The sequence below is a fragment of the Schistocerca americana genome, chromosome 3 (genome assembly GCF_021461395.2).
Source record: "Schistocerca americana isolate TAMUIC-IGC-003095 chromosome 3, iqSchAmer2.1, whole genome shotgun sequence".
In the NCBI taxonomy this organism is placed as follows: domain Eukaryota; kingdom Metazoa; phylum Arthropoda; class Insecta; order Orthoptera; family Acrididae; genus Schistocerca; species Schistocerca americana.
In genome coordinates this window covers 185,120,852-185,148,086 of record NC_060121.1, presented here as the reverse complement: position 1 = coordinate 185,148,086, position 27,235 = coordinate 185,120,852, and the positions used below count along the sequence as shown (strand labels likewise).

At 43.1% G+C, this 27,235-nt stretch overlaps 1 protein-coding gene across 2 annotated transcripts in view; it reads left to right on the top strand.

Moving 5' to 3' along the window:
- The first annotated feature begins 7,656 nt into the window (after window positions 1-7,656).
- LOC124606820 (ion transport peptide-like) overlaps window positions 7,657-27,235 on the top strand; it is a 36,333-nt gene continuing 16,754 nt past the window's right edge. For both annotated transcript variants that reach the window (XM_047138888.1, XM_047138886.1), the window contains exon 1: window positions 7,657-7,847. In XM_047138888.1, the coding sequence (XP_046994844.1) occupies window positions 7,695-7,847 (153 nt within the window). In that variant the 5' untranslated portion in view covers window positions 7,657-7,694. The remainder of the gene's footprint in view (window positions 7,848-27,235) is intronic.

Below are 27,235 nucleotides of genomic sequence, written 5' to 3'. Positions count from 1 at the left end.
AGTATCGCAGTTGGTAGTGATATGGGCAGGCACTGGTTGTGCGGCAGCTACCCCCGCGTTGCCTGCGACCTGAATGAAGGGCCAGGGCGTGGGCGACCACGTGACCCGCGAGGCCGTATCGTAGCCCAGATAGGCACGACACGCCGCCCTGCGCCGGCCGCCCGCCAACGCCTCGCTTTCGCGCTGCATACGTTTTGCATTTGTCTTATATCCTGGGGGAAAACTTCAAAACTTTCGATACCAGAAGTTCCGCACTCAGCTGTAAATTGAGAATTTTGCCATTCATCAAAATGATAGTATCGTCTATTGCGAATCTGTAGATGCAAATACCCTTTGTTGATAATTGCATGACTGCAGGACAATTACTGAAAGCAGTCACTCGAATAAAATATATACGAATATGCGTACGGAGCGATCTAAAGTGGAACGACCACATAAAACCAGTCGCAGGAAAGGCAAATGCCAGACTGAGATTCAGTGGAAGAATTCTCAGGAAATGTAGTCCATCAACAAAGGAAGCAGTTTACTAAACACTCGGTTTATCAGTACCTGAACACTGCTTATCACTCTGAGATCCGTTAGGACTACTTGTGTGAAATTCCAAATCGCAACGCTGTCTCGTGCCGAGGTGTGGCATTACGATCCCTGAAGATTCAATAATAGCCGTGCAGAAGCTCACAGTGCTAGAGCTTCACTGCAGCAGGCGTCCTGAATGCTAATGTAACAGGTGTGTCCGACACTTGTGGAAAATGGCGGTGAAGCAGCGGGTCAACACCAAAATTTTTGACTCCTCTATCGTTTGTGGGCGAGAATTCATCGAATTCGACCCGAAAACAGACAGGATGGTTCCTGGCCGCTCCTCCCGACAATGACCCAGCCCACAAAGTTCGACCAGCGAATGGATCACAGTCCTCGATCACCCACAATATTCGCCGGATTTGGCACCAGCCGACTTCTAGTTCCCCAAATTGAAGTAGTCAATAAAAAGAAACAATTACGACGCGGTTGAGGACATCCAAGAAAACTGTACTGCAGAACTAAATGCAGTTCTAAAAAACGAACTATAGTGTCTGTTTCAAAACACTTTTAAAATGATTTTAGCTGTGTACTAATTCGGGGGAGACTATTTTGAACAAATACAATGATTTTGTGAACACAATAATTGACTTTTACGTTTGACAGTCACAGTCCTAATGGAACTGGAACACGCTGAGTAGGACTGATAGAGGAAACAGAGAAGATACAAAGAAGAGCCTCCATCACACACTGTAAGGTCGCAAGCGCAGTGTAGATGTAGGAACATACTGACAATGTCACAAACACAACCACACCAAAAATGCCTGAATATGAACCTGTAGAGCTTCGACATCAATGCAGATACTCATAATTAGAGCTAAAATAATAAGATAATAAATATTTTTTACGTTTTATAAGAAAGAAAACCACACGAAAGTTCAGAACCGCCCTCATCGTATGACTTCAGGATTCCGTCCTACAAATCTTCCTCTGACGGAAGGCAATAACGGTGTGTCACTGAAAGTTCGGATTTCAATGTGACATGGCTTTTATTTCCGCTTCTTCGCATATTCTCAATGAATGGCGCTAAGTTTTGCGATAACAGAAAGCTTATAACAGATTTCTCTGTTTGCATACCTGAATTATTAGAGAAGTTGTTAACAATTGCATTCAAGTTTTCTCCGAATAGATTATTGTGAATGGCAGGTTGACTTCCAATGCGAGCTTGTGTTTTGTCCTTTTTTTAGCTTTTCAGCGTCTATAGGTTCTACAGAGCGGTTAACACGATCATCTGTCTAGAGATATCGAGACAGGAGAAAGGCATGCACACGTTCTTGTCATTGTTAACGACATTAACTGTGGCTCAGCACCGTGGCTCCGTATGAAATAAGATTACGAAGCACGGCAACCAGGTACTTTTGTTACCCTAATTTATGCCGAGACTCGTTTCGGAAACAGGCCTGTATCTGATTTGCTTACTGCAGTCAAATATTTCCCTTCATGATCCAATTATTAGTTACAGAGATCGCCAATCACTGACAACGACAGTCACAAAAGAATCTAGAATTAATGCGATAATCTAACTTCCGACTTCAGCCAGTAACTGAAAGAACACATTTTTGCAATTAGTTTAATGCCCGCCACCCAGACTGAACACCCGAAAATTGAGGGGCTATTGAAACGCTGCTCATGAATAGCACTAGTGCCACAATGCCTAGATCATATGACACGGAGATATGAAGAACTGGATCAGATTCGAAACTCACTTTGTTTCTAAGAAATGTCATCTTTGTGTATGACGAACGCAGAAACCCGGCTGTTTCTTTCCATTAAACGTCACTTATCTACGCTTTGTCTACGTTTTACCGTTCATCGTACGTTGCGCGTTAAGTTGTACAACAACGTCTCTATTTCGGTAGAAGTGACGCCTCGCTCACAACGGGGCGAACAGAAACTAACACAAATTCACGTATCAATTCCCCGGTGCTCTCTACCATGGCCTTGTACCAATGAACAAGAGTTTATCCTGTTCTGAACAGAAAAGAACACGAAGAACGAGTATCGAAGCGTACGTCACTACGAACTCTGCGATTTTTTGTCATAAAATCATTGGCTCACTAATTTCATTCAGTACAACGCTAGTTATAGTAGCGATGCAAAACTGTGATATTCAGAAATAATTATTTGTTACGGCGAAAACTCTGTTGGTGAAGAAGTAAGCAAAGCGGCGCAGGAAAAAAATTTCGATGTTAGAAATTTGTCGCACCCATGAAACGTGTGTCGCAGAACTTTTATCATTAACTTACGGCTGAAGTTTCTCAGGCTTGCTCTAGACAAATATCAACGATTTTCGGGGGCTGTTCATCTACAAGAAAACTTGCAAAACAAGACACTAACTACCAACGAGCAGTATAAGCAATCTAATTCTTAGCAACTGGTGACATTTCGTATTCCACCGATTTCCGAGTTTGTGTTCTTTTTACTCCGTTCCCCCCTGCACGAAGCAAGTATTGAAATTATCTTCTTCTGATTTCCCTAGTGGGGACGTTGAGTATTTCGGCAATTTCCTGTCGAACATTATTATTATTTTTTATTATTATTATTATTATTATCATTGTTTGGTTTTGAAGCTGTACTGTCAGCGGTGTTTGTAGGTTAAATCAAGAAAATTCGCATCCCCCTATTATGCAAATAACTATTCTTTTAAATTCTCAAGCATATTTCGGACCATTTGTACCATCATCAGTGGATACTCTTGCTCAGATATGTATAATTCTTACATGTTTAAGTACTAATTACTGGAATGGAAATTAGACTCAAAATCATGTTATATCTATAGTGACTATTACCTTAATCTGTAGCATATTAGGTTCTGCAGGGGTTTAAAAAGTGATTATTTAACCTGTCAAACTATCTCACAAATACATCATTTCGTTGTACATGAAAAACTATGTTCTATTGTAAAGAAAGACTAACAAAACCTAAGATTCCAGTGAACAGGGTAATAATTGTAAAGTACATCAAATGTTTTACGCCTTATTTCCATTCCGATCGTTACTACATAAATTATGTTTGCATTTTACAGGCCTGAATAAAGATATCCAATAATGAAGGCACAAATAAGGTGAAACTTACAGGGCTTTAAAAAGAAAAGTTATTTGCACAATAGGCAGCCCTGAATGCCATACATTTAATTATTATTATTATTATTTTACAATTTTTGCTGTGGGTCTCTTGGATCCCATGTTACTACGTCAACTAACTCCTGCACAGCTCACACAAGTCACAGCTAATAACAGAGGTAGTTCAAGCGTGAAAAGGAGGTTTCTAAAGCATTCCGATTGCTCACACCCAAGCCAACGCCGACACAGAGAGCCTGCAAACTTCGTTAGGCGACTCCCTGAAAGAGCGACGACCAGTGGAACGCGATCGCGAACCGAACACGATCGAATGCTATTCGCTCGCGATTGCCTATGCCCGAGATAATGAACGTTTGAGTTCCTTCCGCTGTAAATCTTGAGTTCGTCCCGCTGTAAATCTTAATTTCGTTTCGGTGTAAATCAGGCCGTAAGCAGCGTTGACACGCACAACTAAAGTAACTCCAGTGTTCGTGACATACTGCAATGGCAGCGTAGTTGCACCTGTGATACCCAGTTTTTGGAAGCGTCGCTGCTATGGTGCCACTTTCTGCCAAGTCACTAAAAGTTAAAGTCGGTTCTATACAGTGATGCCACTAGCCTACCGTCACTACTGAACAGCATCATCGACTGCTACCGGTTGGTCGTGTTTCGAAACACCAGCATTCTGTCCCGATTTACGTGCAGTCATTGCTGGGATAATCAGTTCGATTTCAGTACGTTTTACTTTTATTACAAAATTCGACTGTTTTTCTTTTACAAATATGTTTGCTGCCACCATTTTATTCTTGCACTAAATCGAACATTTGGCTTGGTTTTGTTTTCCTTGCAATTAACTCTTCCCTCACTTCCAGCGTCATAACCTACATGCTAACATTAAAAAACTTCCCGAGCCATCTCAATTGACGACATATTTAAAACTGTGCCGCAACGAATAATTTTTGGCGTCCTGTGTGAACGGCGGCAGCTCAGGGCGCCACCGCAGTGTGCCACGGGCTTTGGTTTCACTTTAGTTGCGTGTGTTAACTAGGGATGGGGAGAACCGGCCGGTTAAAACCGATACCGGTATTTTAGTTCTCAATAACGGTACTCTTCGATATTTATTAGATCTTAGCTATAACAGTTGTTTTTTATTTTTTCTAATAACCGAATAAAAAACCGAAATATCAATCAGCCATAGCAGCAGTGCTATTTTCTCGTACTTTAATAAACATTTTTTTAAAAAGGAGTAATTTTTATTCGTGAAATCTGTATTGGTTTGAAATACTGCGTGATTACAGAAAATGGAATAACCGATCAGTGCTATTTTAATAACATTACCGATAGAAACGAGCAACAAATACATGGCGTGAGAATTAGAACACTATTTCTGAGACAATAATGTCCGTTTTGCCGTGTGTCGCGGCTTACGGCACACGTGTAAGTTCGCTGTAGAAGACTTACTCCCATCTCGTCTATGCAACAGTTTCTCGCTGTCGTCGCTGGACAACCGTCGTATTGAACAATGGCACAGAAGCCTAGACTGAAAATATTTTTACAAAGTGCATAGCACCGAGATACAAAGCTTCATTTGCTTCAAAGGATTAAAGATTTGTCTACCGTTTCCAAATGGATCAAATATCTCTGAGCACTATGGGACTTAACTTCTGAGGTCATCAGTCCCCTAGAACTTAGAACTACTTAAACCTGACTAACCTAAGGACATCACACACATCCATGCCCGAGGCAGGATTCGTACCTGCGACCGTAGCGGTCGCTCGGTCCCAGACTGTAGCGCCTAGAACCGCTTGCCCGCTCAGGCCGGCTACCGTTTCCATGAAACAAATAAATGATAAGGGTAATAAATTAAAAAATTAACAAGAATTCATTCATAGCCAAGCCAAAACATTATTACCACTGCCCACCGTGACGTTGAATGCCGCCTTGTAGCTTTGCAAGTACATGATGTGGCAACTAAAGTATGTAAGCAGAGCAGACACGGACGGGGGATCCCCCTAGCGAAGATATGGGCTGCAAATGGGGAAATCCATTCGGATAAGCGACCTTCAGTAAAGGCAGATTATTATTACGCGGAGCCTTGAACGAATATCTCGAAAACGGCGAAGCTGGTCGAATGTTCAAGTGCTACTGTCGCGAGCATCTGCGGAAAGAGGTAGGGCAGAGAAACTACCACTAGGCGCTAAATGGTTGGACTTAAACGACTCTTCACGGAACGTGGGGTTCGGAGACTCGTCTACTCTGTAAAGTAAGATAGGTGGTGATCTGTGGCATTTCTGCGGAAAGAGAACAATGCTGGTGCATGCCCAAGTGTTTTGGAGCACACCGTTCATCGTACATTGTTAAACTTGGAGCTCCGCAGTAGACCAACACTACTTGTTGACATGTTGACCCAACGACATCGCCAATAATTACTATTGTAGTGGATACCCGATCATCGGGGTTCGACTGTCGATCAATGGAAATGTGTCGGCTCTTCGGGCGAATCACATTTTAGCTATACTAAGTCGATGGTCTTCTTCACAGACGCCATCATCGAGGTGAACGGCGGCTCGAAGCCCATTTTACACGATCGACTTTCCGGTCTCAGTTCACTACTAGAGACAAGTGAGTCGACTGCAGCGCCCCTGGCGTTTTATTCTTGTACCGAGTCAAGTCTGTTTACATGTCAGCGTCAAAATTGCGTGTGGTGTCGTCTGCTGTGCAGTTCGGCATCTCGACGGTGAAATTAGGCTATTAGGAACTACCTTTTTTATTCAAAAATGGAAATACAATAACTAAATGCAGGAACAAGCAATAAGAGAGTCTATTAATGACCAAAGCAGATTCGTAATGAAAGTTCGTGTCCAAGGTCGTGTGGCAAATTCATTAAACTCCTGAGAACTGAAATAATAGGAAAAGTGTCATCCAAACATTTGACAACATATACATTTATTTGCTCGAGAAAACATATACTCGAAAAGACATCAAACAATAGCTATAACAGAGTTAAGAGCGCCTTTTTATATTATCCTTCCTAAGTGCCATATAACATCGAAAATTATTTTTCTCGTTAGTGAATTATGTCTTTTTCACTGTTGAAATAGTTTTCATTGACACACTTTTATCTGTTTACGATCTTATTAGGCATAGCGTGGTTTTTTTCTGTAAATCGTAAATGCATAATTGCTTTCATATGTTTCGTGTCTTGTAGGAGAACACTAGTAGGAAAAAATATCAGGACCTTGCGTAATTTTTACAAAGTGTCGCGAAGACACGAAAGCATAAAATCCATTTCTATAATGGGAGTGAGCTCGGCAGATAGGTTAATTCCTCACGGAAGCAGGTGCCTCCATAGCTTCACGTTTCCGCGCATGTGCACTGTGCAGCGTACTCTGAAATTTAGAACTCAACACTCGGCACAATCTATAGATCATTGACGCCATAGAAATATTCTCGTTGTGGATGGCTGCTGATTAACAAGCAGACACGAAAAGTGCGCGCACTTCGAGTAGTCGATTTTGGCTAGCAAGTCGCTCGTGTAAAGCGGGCTTTAAACGCGAAGGTGCCGCGGCGACTGGAGGAGTCGAAGACGTGCCCGCGACAGACAGAGAGAGCAGGCAACAGGTGGGGGTGCGCGCGCCCCTGCCTCTCCGCTGACACACATCCAAAGTTTCCGCGCGGTGCCCGGCGGCGGCTGACGCAAAGCGGCGCCGGGGTTGCGGAGTCAAGGAACCCGGCCGGCCGGCTGCGATCTCTTCTCCTCAATGAGCCGCGCCGGCCGGCGACGGAAAGCGCGCCACACGCCACGCGCCGCCGCCCGTAGCCTCCGGCTGCCCCACCCCCGCCCTGGACCCCTCCTACGCCACGCCGACGCTGTCACTGGATTTTCCCGCTCGAGCCAGTTTTTGCTTTGAACGCCGCGCGCTTAGTGACGTCGCCGGGAGTGGTGGCGGGGTAGCGGGGGCAGGGGAGAGCGCGTGCTACTATTGGTCGGCCCAGATATATACAGTCCGCCGGTCCGCATGTCGCCGATAGAGCAACCTCGAGCTGCGAACGGAGTGCATGTGTGTTTCTCCGCGACTACGAGTGCAGTATTGTGAGACAGAGTGCCCGCGCCGCAGAGCAGACACGCACACGAGCATTAACGCAAGCCGTCCCGCCCGCCCGCCGACCGCCGCTTTAAGTACTTCGAGCCGTCTCGTGCAGAACACCACGGTAAGTCCCGCAGGACTGCATTCTCGATCGAGTTCTCTCGTGCCACCTCACCTGTATGTCTCTTACCTCATCTTCAGCTTTTATAGTCCTGTCGTCCTCAGCTACGTATCTTCATATCTTGATAATTTTTACTTTTGGACCGTCTAAATTGCAACCGAACGAATCACAGTTTTCGTGTCATGCGTGTTTCGCCTTTATTCTCTGCAAGGCACCTTCAGTGGCCTAGAATATGTACATATTTTTGTTTGTACTATTGAGTTTACATTTTGGGACGATATATGTCATTTTCTTGAACTTGTTGTATGTGTCCCTCGTCCTAAAATGTACACTAAATAGTATACACAAATATATGGTCATATTCCAGGTCACTGAAGATGTCTTACAGAGAATAAAGGCGAAACGCGAGTAGCACGAAAATTGTGTTTCATTCATTTGTAACTGGTCCAAAAGCAAAGATCATCAACATACCGTAATACTCTTACTTCATATTGGTCATTGGCGAAGACTGTCAGCGTAGCGTGCGTCGACAAGCGTACTATTTATTTCTTTTGTGTCTTTTTTTTTAACACGAGAACCCTTTTTGAGACTACACAAAAAGCTTTTTCAGTGACTGTCACAAGCATATCACTTGTTTTATTTCTGAAGTATCTACAGTTGTCTGTAATGAGAGGTGTATCAATGTAATTTTGAATATTTACATAAGCGTTTTAGCTTCACTCTCGTTTCACAGGGTACATAAGTTTTGGCGCCAATGTTTAGCGAAGTTTTAACTTCTTATTATAAAGGAGACCATCGAGTACGGGCCACTGGCGAAGCTCTACCTGTAAAAGCAGACAAATTTGTGCGGCTGTCAACAGAAATGTACTTCATTGAACGTAAAAATGCTTCCAAATTATAAGTTTTACTGCCCAGATCGCAGTTGATACGTATCTTAGTTACTAGTTTCAGCAAAGTTATATTGCCACCTTCAGGTCTGTAAGTGTTACAAGTACGTTATAAGGTTGATAATTATCATACGTAATTCCGAAAAACAACGTTACTCAGTTTCATATTGATATAGAGATCGCTCTCCTTCAGAGAATGTTAGGTAATTACAATATTTTATTTACTTGCAGAGCCTGTCCCCAGAAATCACAAAAGCCCACAGAGACATAGAATATGGTTTAATGCTTATCACCACTGCACTGTTTTAAGTTTTGGTGCTCATGTTTCTCCAATTTTAACTTATTGTTTTACATAAGGAAGCAAGTAACAGATTACTGGCCACTGAGGAAGATTTAGCAATAGAGGAAGTGATACGCGTATGATTCGGTCCAGAAAAACAAAAGAAATATGAAGTGATTTAATGCCTGTCACGGCTGCACCTAATCGCAGTGCATCCCCCTTTCATCCAGTTGCACTTGCGCTTTACTGCCTCGCAGCTTTAGGTCGTTCAGCTATTCAGCATTCAACAGTGGTTCAGTTCTGAAATAAGTATAGTATCAGCGGAACCTAAGTATCATCACTGGACTCGCATTCGGGAGGACGACGGTTCAATCCCGCGTCCGGCCATCCTGATTTAGGTTTTCCGTGATTTCCCTAAATCGCTCCAGGCAAATGCCGGGATGGTTCCTTTCAAAGGGCACGGCCGACTTCCTTCCCCGTCCTTCCCTCATCCGATGAGACCGATGACCTCGCTGTCTGGTCTCCTTCCCCAAACCAACCAACCAACTTAAGTATCATAAAAATACCATAATGGCTTATCTGCAATAGCTCTGGAAGATGCTGCAATATTTAGGTTTCAGTATCTCATTTCTATCTCAAAAAATGCTCATGCTGTTGCTATATCTTTGCCTTGACGTGAGGATGGTGCTACGAATCAGCTACACTCCAGTCGCTGGCAAGGCGTTAGAATAGTGGAGTGTCGGATTTATCGTGCTCACCTGCTATGAGTTTTCCTAGAGGTGTAATCTCATCTGTTAATGCTGTAGAGAGCACAGGAAGACTGAATGGAGGAGACGGAGTAAGGGTGGCCGCTGCGGCTCATCTGAGTCGAGGTCCGTCCGCAGTTTTTAAAGAGCCCGGCCGTCACTTAAGAGCGGTGGGGGGAAACCGCGTGATGTAAGTGACGAGCTCGCTGCGCGCTACACCCGACACGACCGCTCCTCTCGCGTCCACTGTTTTTGTGTTCAGCCTTTTGCCCTAGCAGTGACGAAATAATCATTGTCAAAGTTGTCACTGTTCTCCTGGATCAGACTCGACTGTAACCAAATCGAGGTCACAAGCAAGCGTCTCTCTCTCTCTCTCTCTCTCTCCCTCTCTCTCTTTGTGTGTGTGTGTGTGTGTGTGTGTGTGTGTGTGTGTGTGTTTGTACGTGTCTTTACTTATTATGAGGGTCGAGAAAGGAGTCGTTATGTACAGCCAGGCGGGAATGTTGCGCGTTGCGACGAATAGGGGAGAAAAGTGACTACAGCGGTAGCAATGTTTCTGGTTTGGTAACAGCGACACACGTGTACGGCAACTCTAACAATGCAGATTCTGCTCAGCGATGTTAATCCGCTTGTCGGCTAGCCACCACTTTTGCATTCTGAAGCTGCCGCCATTAATTAAACCTGTGGCAGAGAACGCGCTAATGAGGTCTGTGACGCTGTGTAGCGATTGCTGCAACAGCAGCTCTAGCAAGCCAGCAAGAACTCACTTTTCCTCGTTTCCTAACACTAACAATGCCGTTTGTCCCAGAAACTGGCATTCTAAAGAAACGTCGCTGTTTATATTATCAGCCTCTCCTCCTGGTCATTAAATTAAGTGGTACAGTTTTTCCATTGTCTTCATCAGTTACACAGATTGTTTTTTCACGACTAATTGTTTCTGCGGTATTTAGCGCATGAAGGGGCAGATGCGGTCTTCCTGGTCAGCAGAGATCGAGATCAGCGCCTCATAATGTAGTCTCTGGTTCTCCGTTCTTCTGAGGCCTTTCGCATACGGACCGCACAACAAGCGACTCACTCGAAACTGCTACTTCTCCCTGAGCAAATAAAGAACATAGGCGTCTACTCTGTCCGGCAGACAATGAGAGGTTTTTTTTAAGCAATGCGCATTGTCTCACGTTCACGTCATTAGTGACTGTGTTGGCAAGCCCGCAAAAGCACGAGAGGAAAAGTAGCACGCTCCTGAGTTACGGTTTTCAGAAAAATACTCTGCCTTAATGCAGAGCTGTTCGAATAACGATTTTTAAAAGAACTGATTCTATGTTTTCCTTCTTTATAAAGTGGAAGCTGGTCAGCAATGTGACTACAAATGATAGTCGGTTGTGAGCTCGCCGAGTCATGAGAGACGCGGAACAAAGCGCGCCTGTCGGCTATGAGCGCTATAAAAATGGCCATTAAAGTGAACACACGTGTCACCTGACATTCGCTGACAGAACGCCCGCCTGCTTTTGACGTGTCTCTCATCTTTGATGTAGGATGAAATTGACGGAAACGCGGCCCTCTTCTCAAATAGAATTATATTTCTCTCTCTCTCTCCCTCTCTTGCCTTTATGATGTGCTCCTCCTCAAGATAATAACCATAACATCTCATGCATATCACAATTTAAAAATACTAATAACGTTTTAGCAAGTGTAATGTTGTAGAGACATTTCATAGCATAGTCACACAATTCTTTCTTGAATTACTGTGCCTATGAGTGCATTCAAATGGCTCTGAGCACTATGGGACTTAACTTCTGAGGTCATCAGTCCCTTAGAACTTAGAACTAGTTAAACCTAACTAACCAAAGGACATCACACACATCCATGCCCGAGGCAGGATTCGATGCTGCGACCGTAGCGGTCGCGCGGTTCCAGACTGTAGCGCCTAGAACCGCTCGGCCAACCCGACCGGCCCTATGAGTAGGGTCAACGGTCACAGAAGAAGTACTGCTGATATCACCGCTCTAACTGAGGATCTCATTACTTTCCGATAATCCAGATATGAGCGTTCTGCGATTTTCGTAAATCACTCAGATAAATCAGAAAGACTATGTATGTATTCTTACTGAAAGTCAGTAAATTTGAAGTAAGCTCGCCGTCCCTACCTGGCCCCTGAAGACAAACAGAAATAACACACAACGAGCCACTGTTCGGCTGAGTATGCGATTTTTCTGCGTTAATGGATAAATTGATCGTTTCTATTCTAAGGAAATTAACTGCGCTGCACGGAATTTCTCTGCATTTCTCTTCACATAGAAAGAGCAGAATATACGAATGAGAAGCAAAAGCTCGGGTTGGGGGGAGAATAGGGAACGAAATGGGCCGTGGTCTTTCAAAGCAGCTATCCCAGCATTTGCCTAAGCGATTTAGGAAAGTCGCAGAAAATATAAATCTGCATACACGGACGGATATTCGAATTGGCGCCCTCACGAATTCGACTTCACTGTCTTAACGTTATGCCATCTCCTCGGTACCAACGGTCGGATAATTCAACTACACTGTTGGTGAGTACGATTTTCGACGAAAAGAGTAGCACTGCTATGCATACAAGCGAGTGTATATCAGACCGCCTACAGAAAATGAAACATGAAAAGTATCGACTCCGGTAGTCTGCTCTGCGTAATAACAAGCTACGAAAGCATGCTTTCTGCTGGTGTGGAGATGACGGACACAAGACGTTTAATTTCCTACACTATTGATGGAAAATTGCTGAAAACACTATCTGCCGCAAAATATCTAGGAGTTACTGTCCACAGCGGCGTTAAGTGGAGTGACCACATAAAACAAAGGTAGGAAAAGCAGATGCCTGACTGAGATTCATGGGAAGAATATTGATGAAAGGTCACAGTGTCACTCATCACCGAAGGAACTGATGTCAAAAGCGCTTGTTGGGCCGCTTCTTGAGTATTGTTCATCTATCTGGGATCTTTACCAGGTAGGACAGAGAGAGAAAGAGAGAGAGAGAGAGAGAGAGAGAGAGAGAGAGAGAGAGAGATAAGACCCAACTACGAGCGACGCGTTTCGCCACGGGATCGTTTAGTTGCGCGAGGGGTTACAGAGTCGCTCAGCAAACGCCAATGGCAGACGTTAGAAAGACGTTGTGCATCACGTAGAGGTTTATTATTGAAACTTCGAGAGAACACTTCCCGGCAAATATTATTTCCTCCCACACACATCTCGCGAAATTACTGCGACAAGAAAATTCGAGAAATTAGAGGTAATACAGAGGCTTACCCACAATCATTCCTCCCACGTACCATTCGTAAGTGGAACAGGGAATGGGGGATCAGTCACCGGTACCAGGACTACTCTTCGCCATACTCCGTTACGTGTTATGCAGAGTAAGATGCAGATGTAGATGTCGATATTGCATAGTGGATTTTACACGACACGGAGGACAAAAGGGAGTTTACTTATGAAACTGAACAAAAAGCATCTCTTCTTCTACGCAGTCAAACAATTTCCAGTGAACCTGCAGTTAGCGAAGTCTGCAGCATGGAAATGAAAGGTTTATCGTAATGAGGATAGGAATTCACGAACAACCTCATTCGTTAAATTGTAATTGCAAGAAATGTATATGCAGCGGACAAAATACAGAATGTGACTCAACAACAACAACAAATCAATTCTCTTCTCAAAGATAGCTGTTTCACTAGAAGAGATAAATGTATTTCTCGGCACAGTCCTGAACAAGACTGTGAATGGCTCTGAGCACTATGGGACTTAACAGCTGTGGTCATCAGTCCCCTAGAACTTAGAACTACTTAAACCTAACTAACCTAAGGACATCACACACATCCATGCCCGAGGCAGGATTCGAACCTGCGACCGTAGCAGTCGCACGGTTCCGGACTGCGCGCCTAGAACCGCGAGACCACCGCGGCCGGCCAAGACTGTGAATTTGAATGCGTAATTACGTGATCATTTTACTGAAGACTGACGAGACCGAACTCTGTTATTCGTGAACGTCTTAAAATCGTCATCTCGTATAGTAATGCTAAGAAGTGACTTGAAATGAGACGATTACGTGAAATCAGCATCAGGGAATGCGAGTGGAAGAATTACACATGCTGGAAGGGTTGCAATGGATTTCAAAAGGAAATCGCCTACGAGTCGCTACTACGATAAATTTTCGGGTATTGTCGCACTTTTTTGAGACTTTACCAAGGAGGAATGGCAACAGACATCGAAAAAAATTCATAGCTCATACGAAAGTGTAACAATAATATCTTGGGAACTTAAATGGGATCCTTTGAAGAAATACGACGTAGTTCTCGCGAAACCGTGTTAGATGAATTTAGAGAAAGAGTATTTGAATAAGATTGCTTGATCATTATGCTACCACCAACGTTTCTTTCGGATAGGGACGATGAGAATAAAATAAGAAAGGTCAGGGCGCGTACAAATGCATATAGAGAGTCACATTTCCCCGACCACTACGAGAATGGAATAGCAGACAGAAAAATGGGTCTGAGCACTATGGGAAACAACATCTATGGTCATCAGTCCCCTAGAACTTAGAACTACTTAAACCTAACTAACCTAAGGACAGCACACAACACCCAGTCATCACGAGGCAGAGAAAATCCCTGACCTCGCCGGGAATCGAACCCGGGAACCCGGGTGCGGGAAGCGAAGACGCTACTGCACGACCACGAGCTGTGGACGAATAGCAGACAGAACTTGTGACACTGTTATTATGTACCCTCCACCATCCACTATATAGTGACCTGCGGAGTATATTTGTAGATTTAGATGGACGTATTCAATCGTCTACGATTTTTCCAGGTGTCCACTAGGCCTAATTACCATCGGAAATAAATGTCAACTGAGGAGAGCGCGGTTGGCAGATAGGAGTGGAAACGTTCACGCGTCCGGCCCATCGTTGTAGGATAAGGCCGAGCGCGCCCGAGAGACGAGAGGTGAGGCGAGGTGGTGTGGCGGAGCAACAGGTAGGCGGCGTGAGCGGCCGTCGCCAGGCTGTCTGCTAACGCCGCGCCGGCCCGCTGGCGCCCGTCCACGCGCAGAGAAAGCGCGCTCCCCCGCTTCTTCACTTCTCTGAATTAGAAAACCTCTGAGGCACTGCTTCGCTCTCAGTCCCAGTGAAAGTCCTGCCTTATCACGTAGCCGCTCAACAAACTGACAATGTACAACGTTTCTTCCTGATATTCATACCCAAACGACGGAAATTTGATCGGAATGCGAGATAATATTTTGTGTATAGTTCAGTTCAAGGAAAAAAAAAACGGTTTGTCCATCTCTCATCTCCCTCAACGCAACAAAAATATGCGATTCTACGCGCTTCTATAGCCGACGTCGCAGTCGGCACGGTAACTCATCGTGTTCGGTCAGAGGGCTGGCTGGCTGCGCTCAGCAAGAAAAAAGCTGAGTTAAGCATCTAACGATGAACTTGAATGGTGTCATGTTACGTCCACCCAGATCAGATAACGAGAACAACAACCAACAAAATGAAAGAAAAGGTCGCTAACACACGCTTGTGCGGTGGCACTCGTATCTATGGTACTCGTCCGACCCTTGGTAGAGCAAAAAATTTTCATCGGTAGCATTATGCTGGCAAGGATACATGGCAATGTCCCGGGATAAATTCCAAACCTGCCCACAGTGTCTCAAAGAGTGATGACATGTGATGGTGGTCCGACCGTCGGACGAGGATGTTAAGATTGGCGGCACCACTGAGGAGCCAATACCGGGTTTCACCAACCCTCCCCTCACAACATAAAAATGACACTACACTGTACTAGGGCTGTAAATCTACTGTAGGCTACCTAAGTAAGCGTAGACTGTAGTCGTTTCCCTAGTAGCTTTGGTCAGTTAAGATCGTAAACGCGTCAATTGTACGTTAGGCGTGTTGCATACCTATTGGGCGTTACCTCATTTCGATAACTTTGCTTGCGTATGAGCGGAAGCGGTGACATGTCTAGAAAGTGAGCGAGGATATATACAGAGCCACATAACCTACGGAACATTTTTGTTCTACATAGTTATCCTCCCATCTGTTATTTAAAAATAGAGTGTTTATAGCAAAATTGAAAATGTCGTTGTTTAATTCAGGATTTATTCTAAAGTTGTTGATTTGTAACGTGAAATAGAAGGGCGTTGTTGTTAAAATATACAAAACACAGGTTTCTCATATGGCGCTTGAAAACGAAATTTCCTGATGACCTCAGATGTTAAGTCCCATAGTGCTCAGAGTCATCCTCAACAAAAAATAACAGTTATTTACAATAGTTTGTGTTTGTGCGTATAAACTGTACTTACATCAAAAGTAACTGTTTTCGTTAGATAGAAACTCCGAAGCTACGTGAGGGGCTATTTTTTAATTATGAAACGCAATTTATATTTTGTAAGGGTATAAAATATACAAGGCACTAACACTGAACAATGTGTGTGTGGTTCTAATTATGTGTAAAATAAATAAACAAACAAAAACAAAGAGACCTCGTCGGCTCCCAGTTCCTCTCTCACGTATTCATTTATGTTTCTTTTCCTACCAATGCTGCCAGTACTACTGGCAATTCTATCATTTACTACGTCATTTATGTAGTATACCAAAACTACCGAATGGTCCACACACCCATTACTGTCACCTACACTCAATGTGTACGCTCACTATACAGCACCAACACTCTGCCAAGGGAAGGTACCAACGTGTGCGAAGAAAGAAAACATTTCCAATTCCTCCGCTGAATCTACCCCTAGAGTTCTACCAGCCAACCATGCCATACAATTTACTTACTTAGAGCGACGTCAAAGTTTCGGCTAAGTTTTTTGTATGAAAAGAATAAAAAGACTGAGATTGAGAAGAACAAAAAGAAGAAGCCTTAAGATGTGTAACAGTGTTTCTATCTCTTTACGAGGCAAGTAATGTTAGTCATGCTTTCAATGCGTAAATAGTAACCACCTTTTCAAGAGCTTACTCTGAACGGCTCTAAGATATCATTACTAGTCGTTACGTCCGTCGGGTTGTCGCAGATGACGGTTAGAGTCAAACATACTGTCACCATCGATGTCATTAGAATAAGTGTACAAGCTCGAAAGAACAAGGGGCAGAAAACGAATTGGTCACAGGTGCGTAAAAAAACAAGTTCTGCATTCGACCGAAGTTGCACTACAACTGGTGTACCGAAGATGTTGCTCGCCGTAAGAAGGACTTTGCAAGTCCATGGCTCCGTAGTAATCTCTACAACTGATAGACACAAGAAACTGCAGACAGAAAAAACCTACCTCTACCGCAGAGAAGATATAATACCAGGTGGCATAAAGCGTTTCTTGAGAGGTTTTGCTAAAAAAATTGTATTGTTGGGGAAATCAGAACTGGAATGACGTGAGGTCCATACAAGACGGGCTACTGCGGTCTCTCTATTGGTAGGCAGCACTGGTCTGCCTCGTGCAGCCAGAGCGTGCTTTGGCGGTCTTACAACAGTGCATTATGTTGGCACTTGACTGTCAGGGAATACCCGCAAAGCAGTCTCCACAGATTCTTGGCGGATTGGGCAAGTCATCTACGGAAACTGTGTTATGACACATAAGGTATCTCTAAAGAAGTATAGGAAAACTGCATATTCTTGTATTTTATGACTACTTCAGCGAACAAATGATTTCGTTAAAGTTTTGAACAGTCGCACTAAATGAGCGTTTGAGCATTTGTGTACTATGTCTAATGCTACGTTTCCGACTGAAATTTTTCATCGTGCGACTCTTTACATATTGGTTGGAAAGGTCTTTGGCTATCACCAAGGATCAGGAAGTCATAAAATCAGATCACTTACAGTACGTGTGGCGAACAGATGTAGTGATATCGTAAGCAGCGTCCCATTCACCGTGCGAACAAATTCATCATGAGAAACCTATCACGAAGAGTAGCCTCTGATAAGATAAAACAATAATAGATAAACCGTCATGATTCCTGCAGAACACGTGTGAAAGCGTGTAATCGTTGTAAATGCGCAAAAAAGGTTAGAACCATCGAAAGATATGTATGTTAACATAAATGACAGTGCCAGATATCGGCTTTCTCGATAAACTTATCAAAGGAAAGCTTATTATCAAGAGCTAAGCGAATTTGTGGAACTTCTTTTGTCAGTTAATCTAGTCTTCAGATGAGCTGATCAAGAGATACATTGAGCAATAAAGCCGTTTTTGGAGGGACATTACCAGTTTTTAATGGTTGAGCAGCGAGTGGTGACATAGTGATCTTCACTTACTGTAGAATTTACCGCGTTCCTATGCTTCCACCACTTAACAGAAATCGGCCAAAAAATAGAGAACGAATTTAGCTCAAAGCAAAAGCTTCTTGTTGGTATACGTAATGACTTAATAGTTCCGAGCAGTACATGACAGAAACAACGAGATAACTTTGTACCGAGATATGTCAATTTTATGTGAATTACACAAGTAGATTAATTTTCCACTTCGTTTTAATCCTCTCCAACAATATGATGCAATAACACTATTTCCAAGTGCCGATGGAATACCGAATTCTCTAAAGTTGCATATTACCGTAGTAGTTTATAAAAGTGTGACTGTAATTATTACCTCATTAAAGTCTCCTTCACAAAGAGGGTAAATGACGCACTGTCGAGTGCAGCTGCGTACTATTACGGTCGGTTTACGCTGTAACCCCCTGTACTTTTCACAAAATCGTCTCATATTGCTAACACACTCGATTTTCGTCTTTCAAGGAGCAGACACTTTGTGTTCTGTTTTTTCTTCCTCGCACCTCGAACTCTCAACACAGATCGTTAAGCCCATATGATTTTTCTGAGGTCTGCAGTATTAGTAGCGACATATAAACTTCTCGAAGACGTTAAGTACAATCTGTTTCTCGCCGCGCTTTAACAATTTTCCGCACTTATGTGTCACTGCAGAACACGAAAGCACCTCACACATTTCCAAAGCGCGTGTGAACAACACCGTATGAGCAGGACAGGTGGGACAGGGAAAGCAACTGTCCAACGAGATTTGACACATTTAAGACAATGATTGGCGAAAACAGTGACGATTATAATGCTTTTTTGTGCCTCATTACGTCATTCACGCTAGAATAACAAAGAAATAACTAATGCAAGTAGGGCCTAGTTACAGTGATATCACATCATCTAGCGCGGGGCCCACGAGAAATATGGTACCTGAAACGAACTTGTGACGTCACGCTAGTCGTCTTGTCCGCTATACTTCGCGAGCCCTAGGCTTACAGGAAATCAGTATGAAATTGAAAAGGTACCCACTAAAGATCTTAACTTTGTCGTGTGATGTGGATACTGCTTGCATTTAAACGCGCAGTCAAGAATTACTAATCTGGTCTGAAATAGTTGCTCGCTCCCCGCTGCAGACAGCTGCTAGCCCTCGTAAGACCTGCAGTGTCACGTGCTGTGACGTACGCGCCACGGCCTGTCTTTCTCGTGGGCCTCGATCTAGTGTAGAAGAACTGCACCCGCCGTCTACACGCTGAGCTTGGTGAGCGAGCGTTTGTTTACATCAGGGTTAAACTTAAAACTGCGAATAAAGCACAGCAAAGAGCTGTGCTGTTCAACTCTACCTCCGAGTTGAAGATAATTTTATTTATTTACCAAGAAATTATTAAAAACAAATCCGAGAGAAATCTAAACTAGGATGAATGGGGTGAGGTTTGTACCTCATGCGCATCCCGAATGCGAAGGCGTCCGGTATATTGACCAGCGTGCCGCCACTATCTGTGTTTGGAATATTTGTTACGGTGAACAGACGAAGAGACGTGTTATGAGTCCCGGGTAACGGCCAGTGTTTACCAGAGCCAGACCAGCGCAATGAAGGGCGGTCTTAGCTGCTGCCTCGGCTATTTGACAGCACAGAGCCGTATTTCTGCGACGGCGTGCGTCACGTAGCCCGAGAGCGCGGGCACAGTGCCCCGCGAGGCTAGCCAGCTGCCAGCTGCCGTCACACCTGTTGCCACGGCGTCGCGTTTGCGTTTGCGCCCGCGCGCATCCCAACCCAGCCTTGGGCGGCGGCGCGCGTGTAATCGCCGATCACCGGCCTCTGCTGGGACGCGGCCAGATACGTGCGCCGCTTTCTGAACTCCGGGGCATTAGTGCCACTCTGGTTGCTTCGCGGGCTACTTTCTGTCGTTAGCGGATTAATTTTGCTTGCGCCCATTCTACGGCCAGTGTTCCACTCACCTAGGCAACGAGATACATCCTGACTTCAATATTTGTACCACAGACATACAATGTCGATTATTACAGATATCTGAAATCAGTCTTCACAGTTACTACAAATGTGTATTTATCTTTAAGATACACATTTCGTTTTATCCATTTAAAACGTAGACAGTGGTCTGGAATAAAACATAGTTACTATTTTGGTTTGCTTATAGATTTAAAAAAAATTTCGTCACAAAATCACTTAAGTGTGATTTTTACTCTTTTTCTTGGTATTCTGTAAGCAAAATCACTCTTCTATATATTTTGTAACAAACACGCTAAAATTATAAATATGTGTCATTCCAGGCCACTGATGATGTTTTAAATGAATACAATGAAACGTTTATGGTAAAATAAATACGTATCCTTTAGTAACTGAAAGACGAATTTCAAATATCTTTAATAATTGTAAAACAACTACCGACACTATGGCCATACGAATGACACAAGCACTATCGAATGTCAGATTACAATCAACTCCTGTGTGTTCCTCTCGCACTTCTTTCAATATTTTTCGTTCCTAGGAAAAAAAAGTAAATTTTAATGTGAACGAAGAAGAAAAATAAATTGTGTACGTGCCTACGACCTTTGACGACACGGATTTGTTCTCAAAGAAGATTCTGTGTTTTTGTGTTTTTTCTGTATTCTTTTGCCACAAAATGTAAATCCTTGCTCAAGGAGCCTGAAAATGAAAGGGCGAAGAAGAGCGTTACGCTAATGTTGCTAGTTTCTCTATCTTCCCGTTTCTCTCTCTGCTCGTTACAACAAAATTTATTTTACCGAAAATAACAAAGATATACTTTTTTCGTGACAGTTTTCATACTACTGACTAAGAATAAAAAATATTGTAAAAAATACGTGATGAGCCCACGTCCATGGAATTTTACTGTGATCAGAATGCAGTCCTTACTCCACTTGGCTACCGCCTCGGTTAGCAAATAATGTCCTTCATACGTATATCAGCAACGGATGGAAATTAGTAATTCTTCGATCTGTCGAAAACTATTATGTAGCGAGCCTCTATTTCCCCCCGCCCCCCCCCCAAAAAAAATCCTTATTCTTGAGTGTTCTAACGACAAAATGAAATTCCTGCTCAGCCAGACAATCTTCAGCCTAGACCCCATACAGTGTTGCCCCGCAAATGTTGCGGAGAAACATAAACACTCAGATTCTTGCAAGAGGTAATGTATACTGCGTGCATAAATGTCTGACAAACTTAGCCACTGCACGCACATTTCTTATATAAAAGAGTCAACAAATAAAATGTTACTCGACGCAATAATTCGTGCGACCTTAGGCAAACAGAGGTCATTCCTGGTAGCTACGTAGTTCGCGTTAGCCTTGAACAGCTGAAATTTTATTTCGCTTGCTTGCTCCGCAACGAGATTGCTGCTTCCGCAGTATGAGAAATGAACTCTACTTGTACACTACATAAAATCGTATTTTTTGTGTGATTAATCGTTTCGTGGTCATTTTTAATGTACATAAATATTGTAGGTCCGCCTTTTGTCAACCAAGAGAGGCGGAAATTACGGAACTGATCTTACAGCGTAATAAAAGACTCCGAGCAGTTTAATAATTTTCATTTTATTAGCACATGGTAGCGGTAAGGTTATTTCTGTCAGACAGCATGTCAAGTTAGGTGGACAGTGAACAATTAATGCCTAATACGTTTGTCGTATGTATTAAGTGGTACAGGTTGCTAGGAGAGGCGCGGCGCCTGCAAGAAATTACGTAGGCCACCCACATAGCGTCGGCGTGTATGTGCTCGAGCCAGCTGTTCAAGGCTCTCCTCTCCAAATAAATTAAGTCTTGAGTGGTGTCGCATGTAAATTAAAATACTTAAGTATTTGCAAACTTCAAGTGTCACACTTTGCTGTCATCTGCCTTTAAAAATGTGATTTGATTCATGCTTGGGAAATTGCTACATATGGATAGTATTCGGAATACCTTAATATTCTAACTTGTGCTCCAAACGATTTTGAGAGGTTCGTGGTGTGAAATAAAGATGGTAATATTCGCGTGTTGCTGATAATACACATGGAGTAAACATTCCGAAACGGCTCAACGTACGCCCTCCGACAATAGTCAAATGTTTATTCATAGTGACGAGTCAGCTACAATAGCAGAACGTTTAGTTAGATGATCACGAACGGTTTCCCTCAGTCACTAAAGAATCGTTCCTAAATTTATAACAACATCAAGAAATAACGTGTCTGCACAACGAAGGAAGCGTTAATAGAGACAAAAACACTATTCTTTTAATCATTTGAAAGCGAATATATCCGCATCGTCGTATTTGTGCTGACTGATAGAAAAGCTTTCATTCAAGGTAGTGGTAGCGAATCAAGCTTAGGGTGACAGATTTTTTGAACTCAAGTATTCCTGAATACTACGTTGTATAATGTTGTGTAACTTAAAATAAATCTGGAACAACTAGAACATGGACCACACTGCAACAATTCCACTAAAACTGCCATGTTACACTAATTGCTCTTTATGAAATTGTCTCAGTTAGGATCGACGATGACGTGGCCAATGAAAGCTATCATGTTGAGCAATCAGTTACAGGTAATAAACTTCGCGTTTAGTTTTTCTGGTTTATTACACGAACACTAACAGTGGAGTTATAAAACTCTGAATATCATCTGCACGCCACACTCTTTCACACTGAAACTTCGATTGAGCCATATTTCCTGACGCGGCTAAATAATCTAACACTGATCTTCCTACATTAAACAATAATTAACTGTAACATTACCCAGACACACATATCGACGTGTCCACATCTCAACCTACTGCAAACTCGCTACTTGCGTCTGCAACGTACGACTTCGTGAACTCCAGATATTGTCCCAGACAAAGGTAACTTTCTACCAGTTGGTTCAGATTTAATCAGCTGTGCTGCATGAGTACCGATACATGACGGTATATGCAGCCATAGTAAAGAATTAATGAAAATGTCACAAAACAAGCAATAAATATGATGTGTGAAGATGTATGTACCTCACAGCACCCTTGGAAAGCGGCGGTTGCGGGTATGAAGTGACATCCAGTAAGTTTCACGTGATAGTACAGTGACATGGCGCACTGCCTTTATACCAGCCGAGTCTGTTACATCCTTCAACAAATGCAGTGCCGATAGCTTCAAAGTCAAAAGTCTGCTATCGTTCTCTCTGAAATAATTTCCTTTGACTTCCAACGAGGAAGAGATGTGTGTCGCGACGGCTCTCCACGTTAGCAAAAATACGGCGAGTCGCGGCGCAGCCAGGAGTGCAACACGGGAAACCGACTCGCCGCCTCGGCCAGCCGTCTCACTTGCAGAAAGCCGATCGCGACATCCGAGCCAGCATGCGGTCGTCTAGCATTACGGACGTCCGCGGGCTTCGCGTCTCCCACCGGCGCGTCTGTCACTTCGTCACCGTTTGCCAGCTTGTAACCAACTAGTCCACATCACAAGCTTGCTTATCACTGTAATACCATCACAATCAGTCATCATTAGCGGACGAAAAACCCATATAATTAAATGGTTGCGATCGGTCAGCTGTGCAACCCAGAACTCTGTTCGGGTTTTATTTACCAACAAAGGTTTTATTTGCGACTTTGCTCTCTTTTCCACGCTTTCTTAGATAATATGCTGACAATTGAAACTTATCTATTGCTAGGTACAAAGTTCATTATATAGGGCCGTTACACAAGGTGAGTCATTTCGTGAATGGTTCAAGATAACGAAACGAGGTTGTCGGCGAGTGAAAGTACGCAAAGAGGCACATAATTTTGATGTATGGTCAATCCTTTTAATTTTTTATCAGTCTAGGTATTGAAGCAAGTATGGAATTCTTTTTCCAAAATGGAACAATGTAATTTCATTAGAAACTAAGCCGTTACTCGTTTCGTATACATGTTTTTTACTAATTTTATGGCTTGCACTCTGTATTGATAGCAACGGAAGACTAACTATTGGAACTTACGAGATGAAGGAAATAAATTATTATTTGGATATTTTAAAAATATAACTATAAATACAAGCCTAATGGAACAGAATCTTAGGAATGTTTTAAAAAGTATGTAATTGTAATTCTTCCGCCATTTTAAGATTTGTCAGGTTCTGCTTTGATGTATAGAAGACGCACACATATAGCGCAAGGAGTGGGAAAAGACAGGCGCCACCTGGTTTGTTAATATAATTCTTTGGTTTTTGCACTCTTGATTTAGTACGACAGCGCATGGCATGAACGCTTTACTCGCCATATGCCACCTATGACTTGTAAGTATTTACCGCATAAATACCGATTTTTTGTTTTGTGTCACAGGCCAAAATATTTTAAAAAATAATTATCAGGTATTTCATATCGTAAATATTTTGCGTACGTATATTTTTCATGAAATTTTGTATGCTGGTGCATTCTAATGAGTTTATATTCCATATTCTTGTACATTTTCCATATAGTACGTCTAAATAAAAATTGTACAATTTCTAAATCGATCATGAGAATTAGATACCATCAATAAAGGAGCTGAAAGGATCATCCAATAACGGTATATTAATTAAATACAGCTAAACGCCCCTAAGGTTCCATCCACGAAGATAAATCACGGACACACAAAAATGTGTGTATTGATCAGAATTAGTACTACACTGTCTCCACGTAACACTGATCACTTGATGTACAAGACGTTCGGTTTGCCAAAGTGCAACACTGTTTTCTTCTCCTTCTACAGTGTTCAACCCATGGGCTAGTTTGCAGTAGCACGCAATTCCACACTTCTGTCTGCCTTCTTCTTCATTTCCGCATACGCAGGACACGCTACATCACGCATAATCTGCCGCATGTATCACATCTTTGGTTTCTTGTATTCTTCTGAACATTGGTAAGTCTATCTCTCTAGTTGATATTTAACATCTTTTTTAACACAAAATCTCCAGAGTTTGTAGCCGTCTTCTCTCTTGTTTTCCAACTGTCCGTGTTCCACATCCTCCTATGAGCCACAATGAAACAAATACTTTCATGACGGTTTTCTTATTTCGAGACAGATGTTCCAAACGGCGGATAAGTTCTTTCTCAAACTTGCCTGCTGTACCTTGCCCACCATTTCTCTCCGCCTTCTGCCTCCTCCAAACAGTAGCGACTGTGGCGGCAAGACGGCCGCTGGAGGCCAGCGCCGCCGGAACTGGACGCTGGAGGCCCGCCGGCGGCTCGAGGTGAGCCGCGGCCGAGACGAGGTGTGGCGAGGATGTTTGCCACAGAGCGGAAGTGGCGGCGAGGCTGCGGCCTCTGCTAATCTCGCCCCGCCTCGTCACCACACGCCGGAACTACACCCGCAAAAGTCAAGGCCCGCGCCCGCATACTGCCGTAATAATGCGTTTCCTGCTTCCACCGCACCAAACCTCTTATGACATTCTGATCCGCCGTCTCAGTTTCACATTCACCCACACTGGGTTTCACAATATTTACTATACAACATATGTGTTCAGGGATTAAACTCTTTTCAAATTCCCATTTTCTGATATTTCTGATATCACTGTGCGCTGCTTCCGATTGCTCGCTACTCATTTTTTTACGAATGTGACATCGTTTTTCGACTTGGGTTCGGCTTATCTAACTTACTTTACTAGATTCGTTGCCTGATAAGGAGAACACGGCAAGTACCGTATCACGAATTCTCAGAAACTTCGCTAAGTGGAAGAGCAGTCAAAATAAGCGAACAAGACCTCGACTTTCTGAGAAAACGACGGTCAAACTTTTCGATGTAATTTAGGTGCCTTTAGCGCGCTCTAATCTCAGCTGAAATGGCTGTCGTCGCGGACCTTCAATTTTGCGCCCCGTGTTCGAAATACGATTATTACTTTTATTTTTGTTTTTCGTTTATCTACGATGTCTGCAGAAGATTACTATACAAATGTTTCTTATCAAGTTAACGGAAAGATTGCTCCCTATATTAACTGTAAAATTACTAACTGGTTTCACAATATTTACTATACAACATATATGTTCAGGGATTACACTCTTTTCAAATTCCCATTTTCTGATATTCCATTCTTATATCATCTCTTATATTGATTACATTATTGAATTACTATGTTTACTCTTCAGGAAGTCTGGTGCATTCCCTTGGCTAATAGAAACAGTCGATACATCGTATCACGCGAAGTTAGATTTGCCACAGTGACATTTCTTCGTATGAATGTCCTCGGGAAAGACACATAGTTAACACTGCTCAAGATTTCACGCGTTGGCAGTGATTTCGCGGCAAACCACACATAACGGATCACTTTACCAAAAATGGCGTTTGTAGTTGATTATGAATCAAGATACGCTACAGGAATTTCTACGATTACAATTTCAAACAAGTTTCTCTTTCATTTTTTTGTTTTTTTCTTTTTAATACAATTGGTAGAAAAATAAAGACAACATTATTTTAGTACACACGGGAAAACATTCGTGTAGTGATCTTCTACGGAACGGGTAGATAAATGAAAAACAAAAATAAAGTAACAATCGGGTTTCGAACACGGGGCGTAAAAACGTGAAGCCGCGACGCTAGCCGCTGCGCCTTCACTTCGACTGAATGATGTATCCACTAAAAGGTACACAAATTACCTCTAAAACTCTGGTCGTCGTTTTCTCAGAAACGATCGTGTATTTACGGATAAGCAGAGACAGGTATTCTCTTATTTTGACTCCTCTTCCACTGAGCGAAATAGAGTTATGGCACCTGCCAAAGTGCTCGGAGTAATGTCGGTCTATATTTACATACGAAAGGCTTGTGCGCGTACATAGACACAGACTTTTCTCCATGACCACCCACTGTCACCCACTCGTGGTTGCGATGGTAGATAGCCGTTGGTCTCATGCCGTTACCAAGGGAGTTTGGTCGCGGTACGTGGCAGTGCGTGTGCGTGGCGAACAAAAAACCGCGAAATATGGAGCAATAAATACTCTCAGGAAAAGCTATATACTCTGTGATTTACGAAAATTGCCGTACATGTGAAAAAGTGTTTATTGCTTCACTGGTCCGACGTAATATGATGCTTGCGGTGTATCGTTATTCAGACTTTGATAACAGGGGGGTTATATCAAATAGATCCGTTTTTAATCAACAGAGACACAAAGAAAAAAATCCTTATAGACACAACAATAAAAATACTCGTAACTTACAAATGAATAATCGAACGGTACACCACAACGCTGCCGCGCGGGGTGGCCGCGTCGTCTTGGGCGCCTTGCCGTTGTTCGCG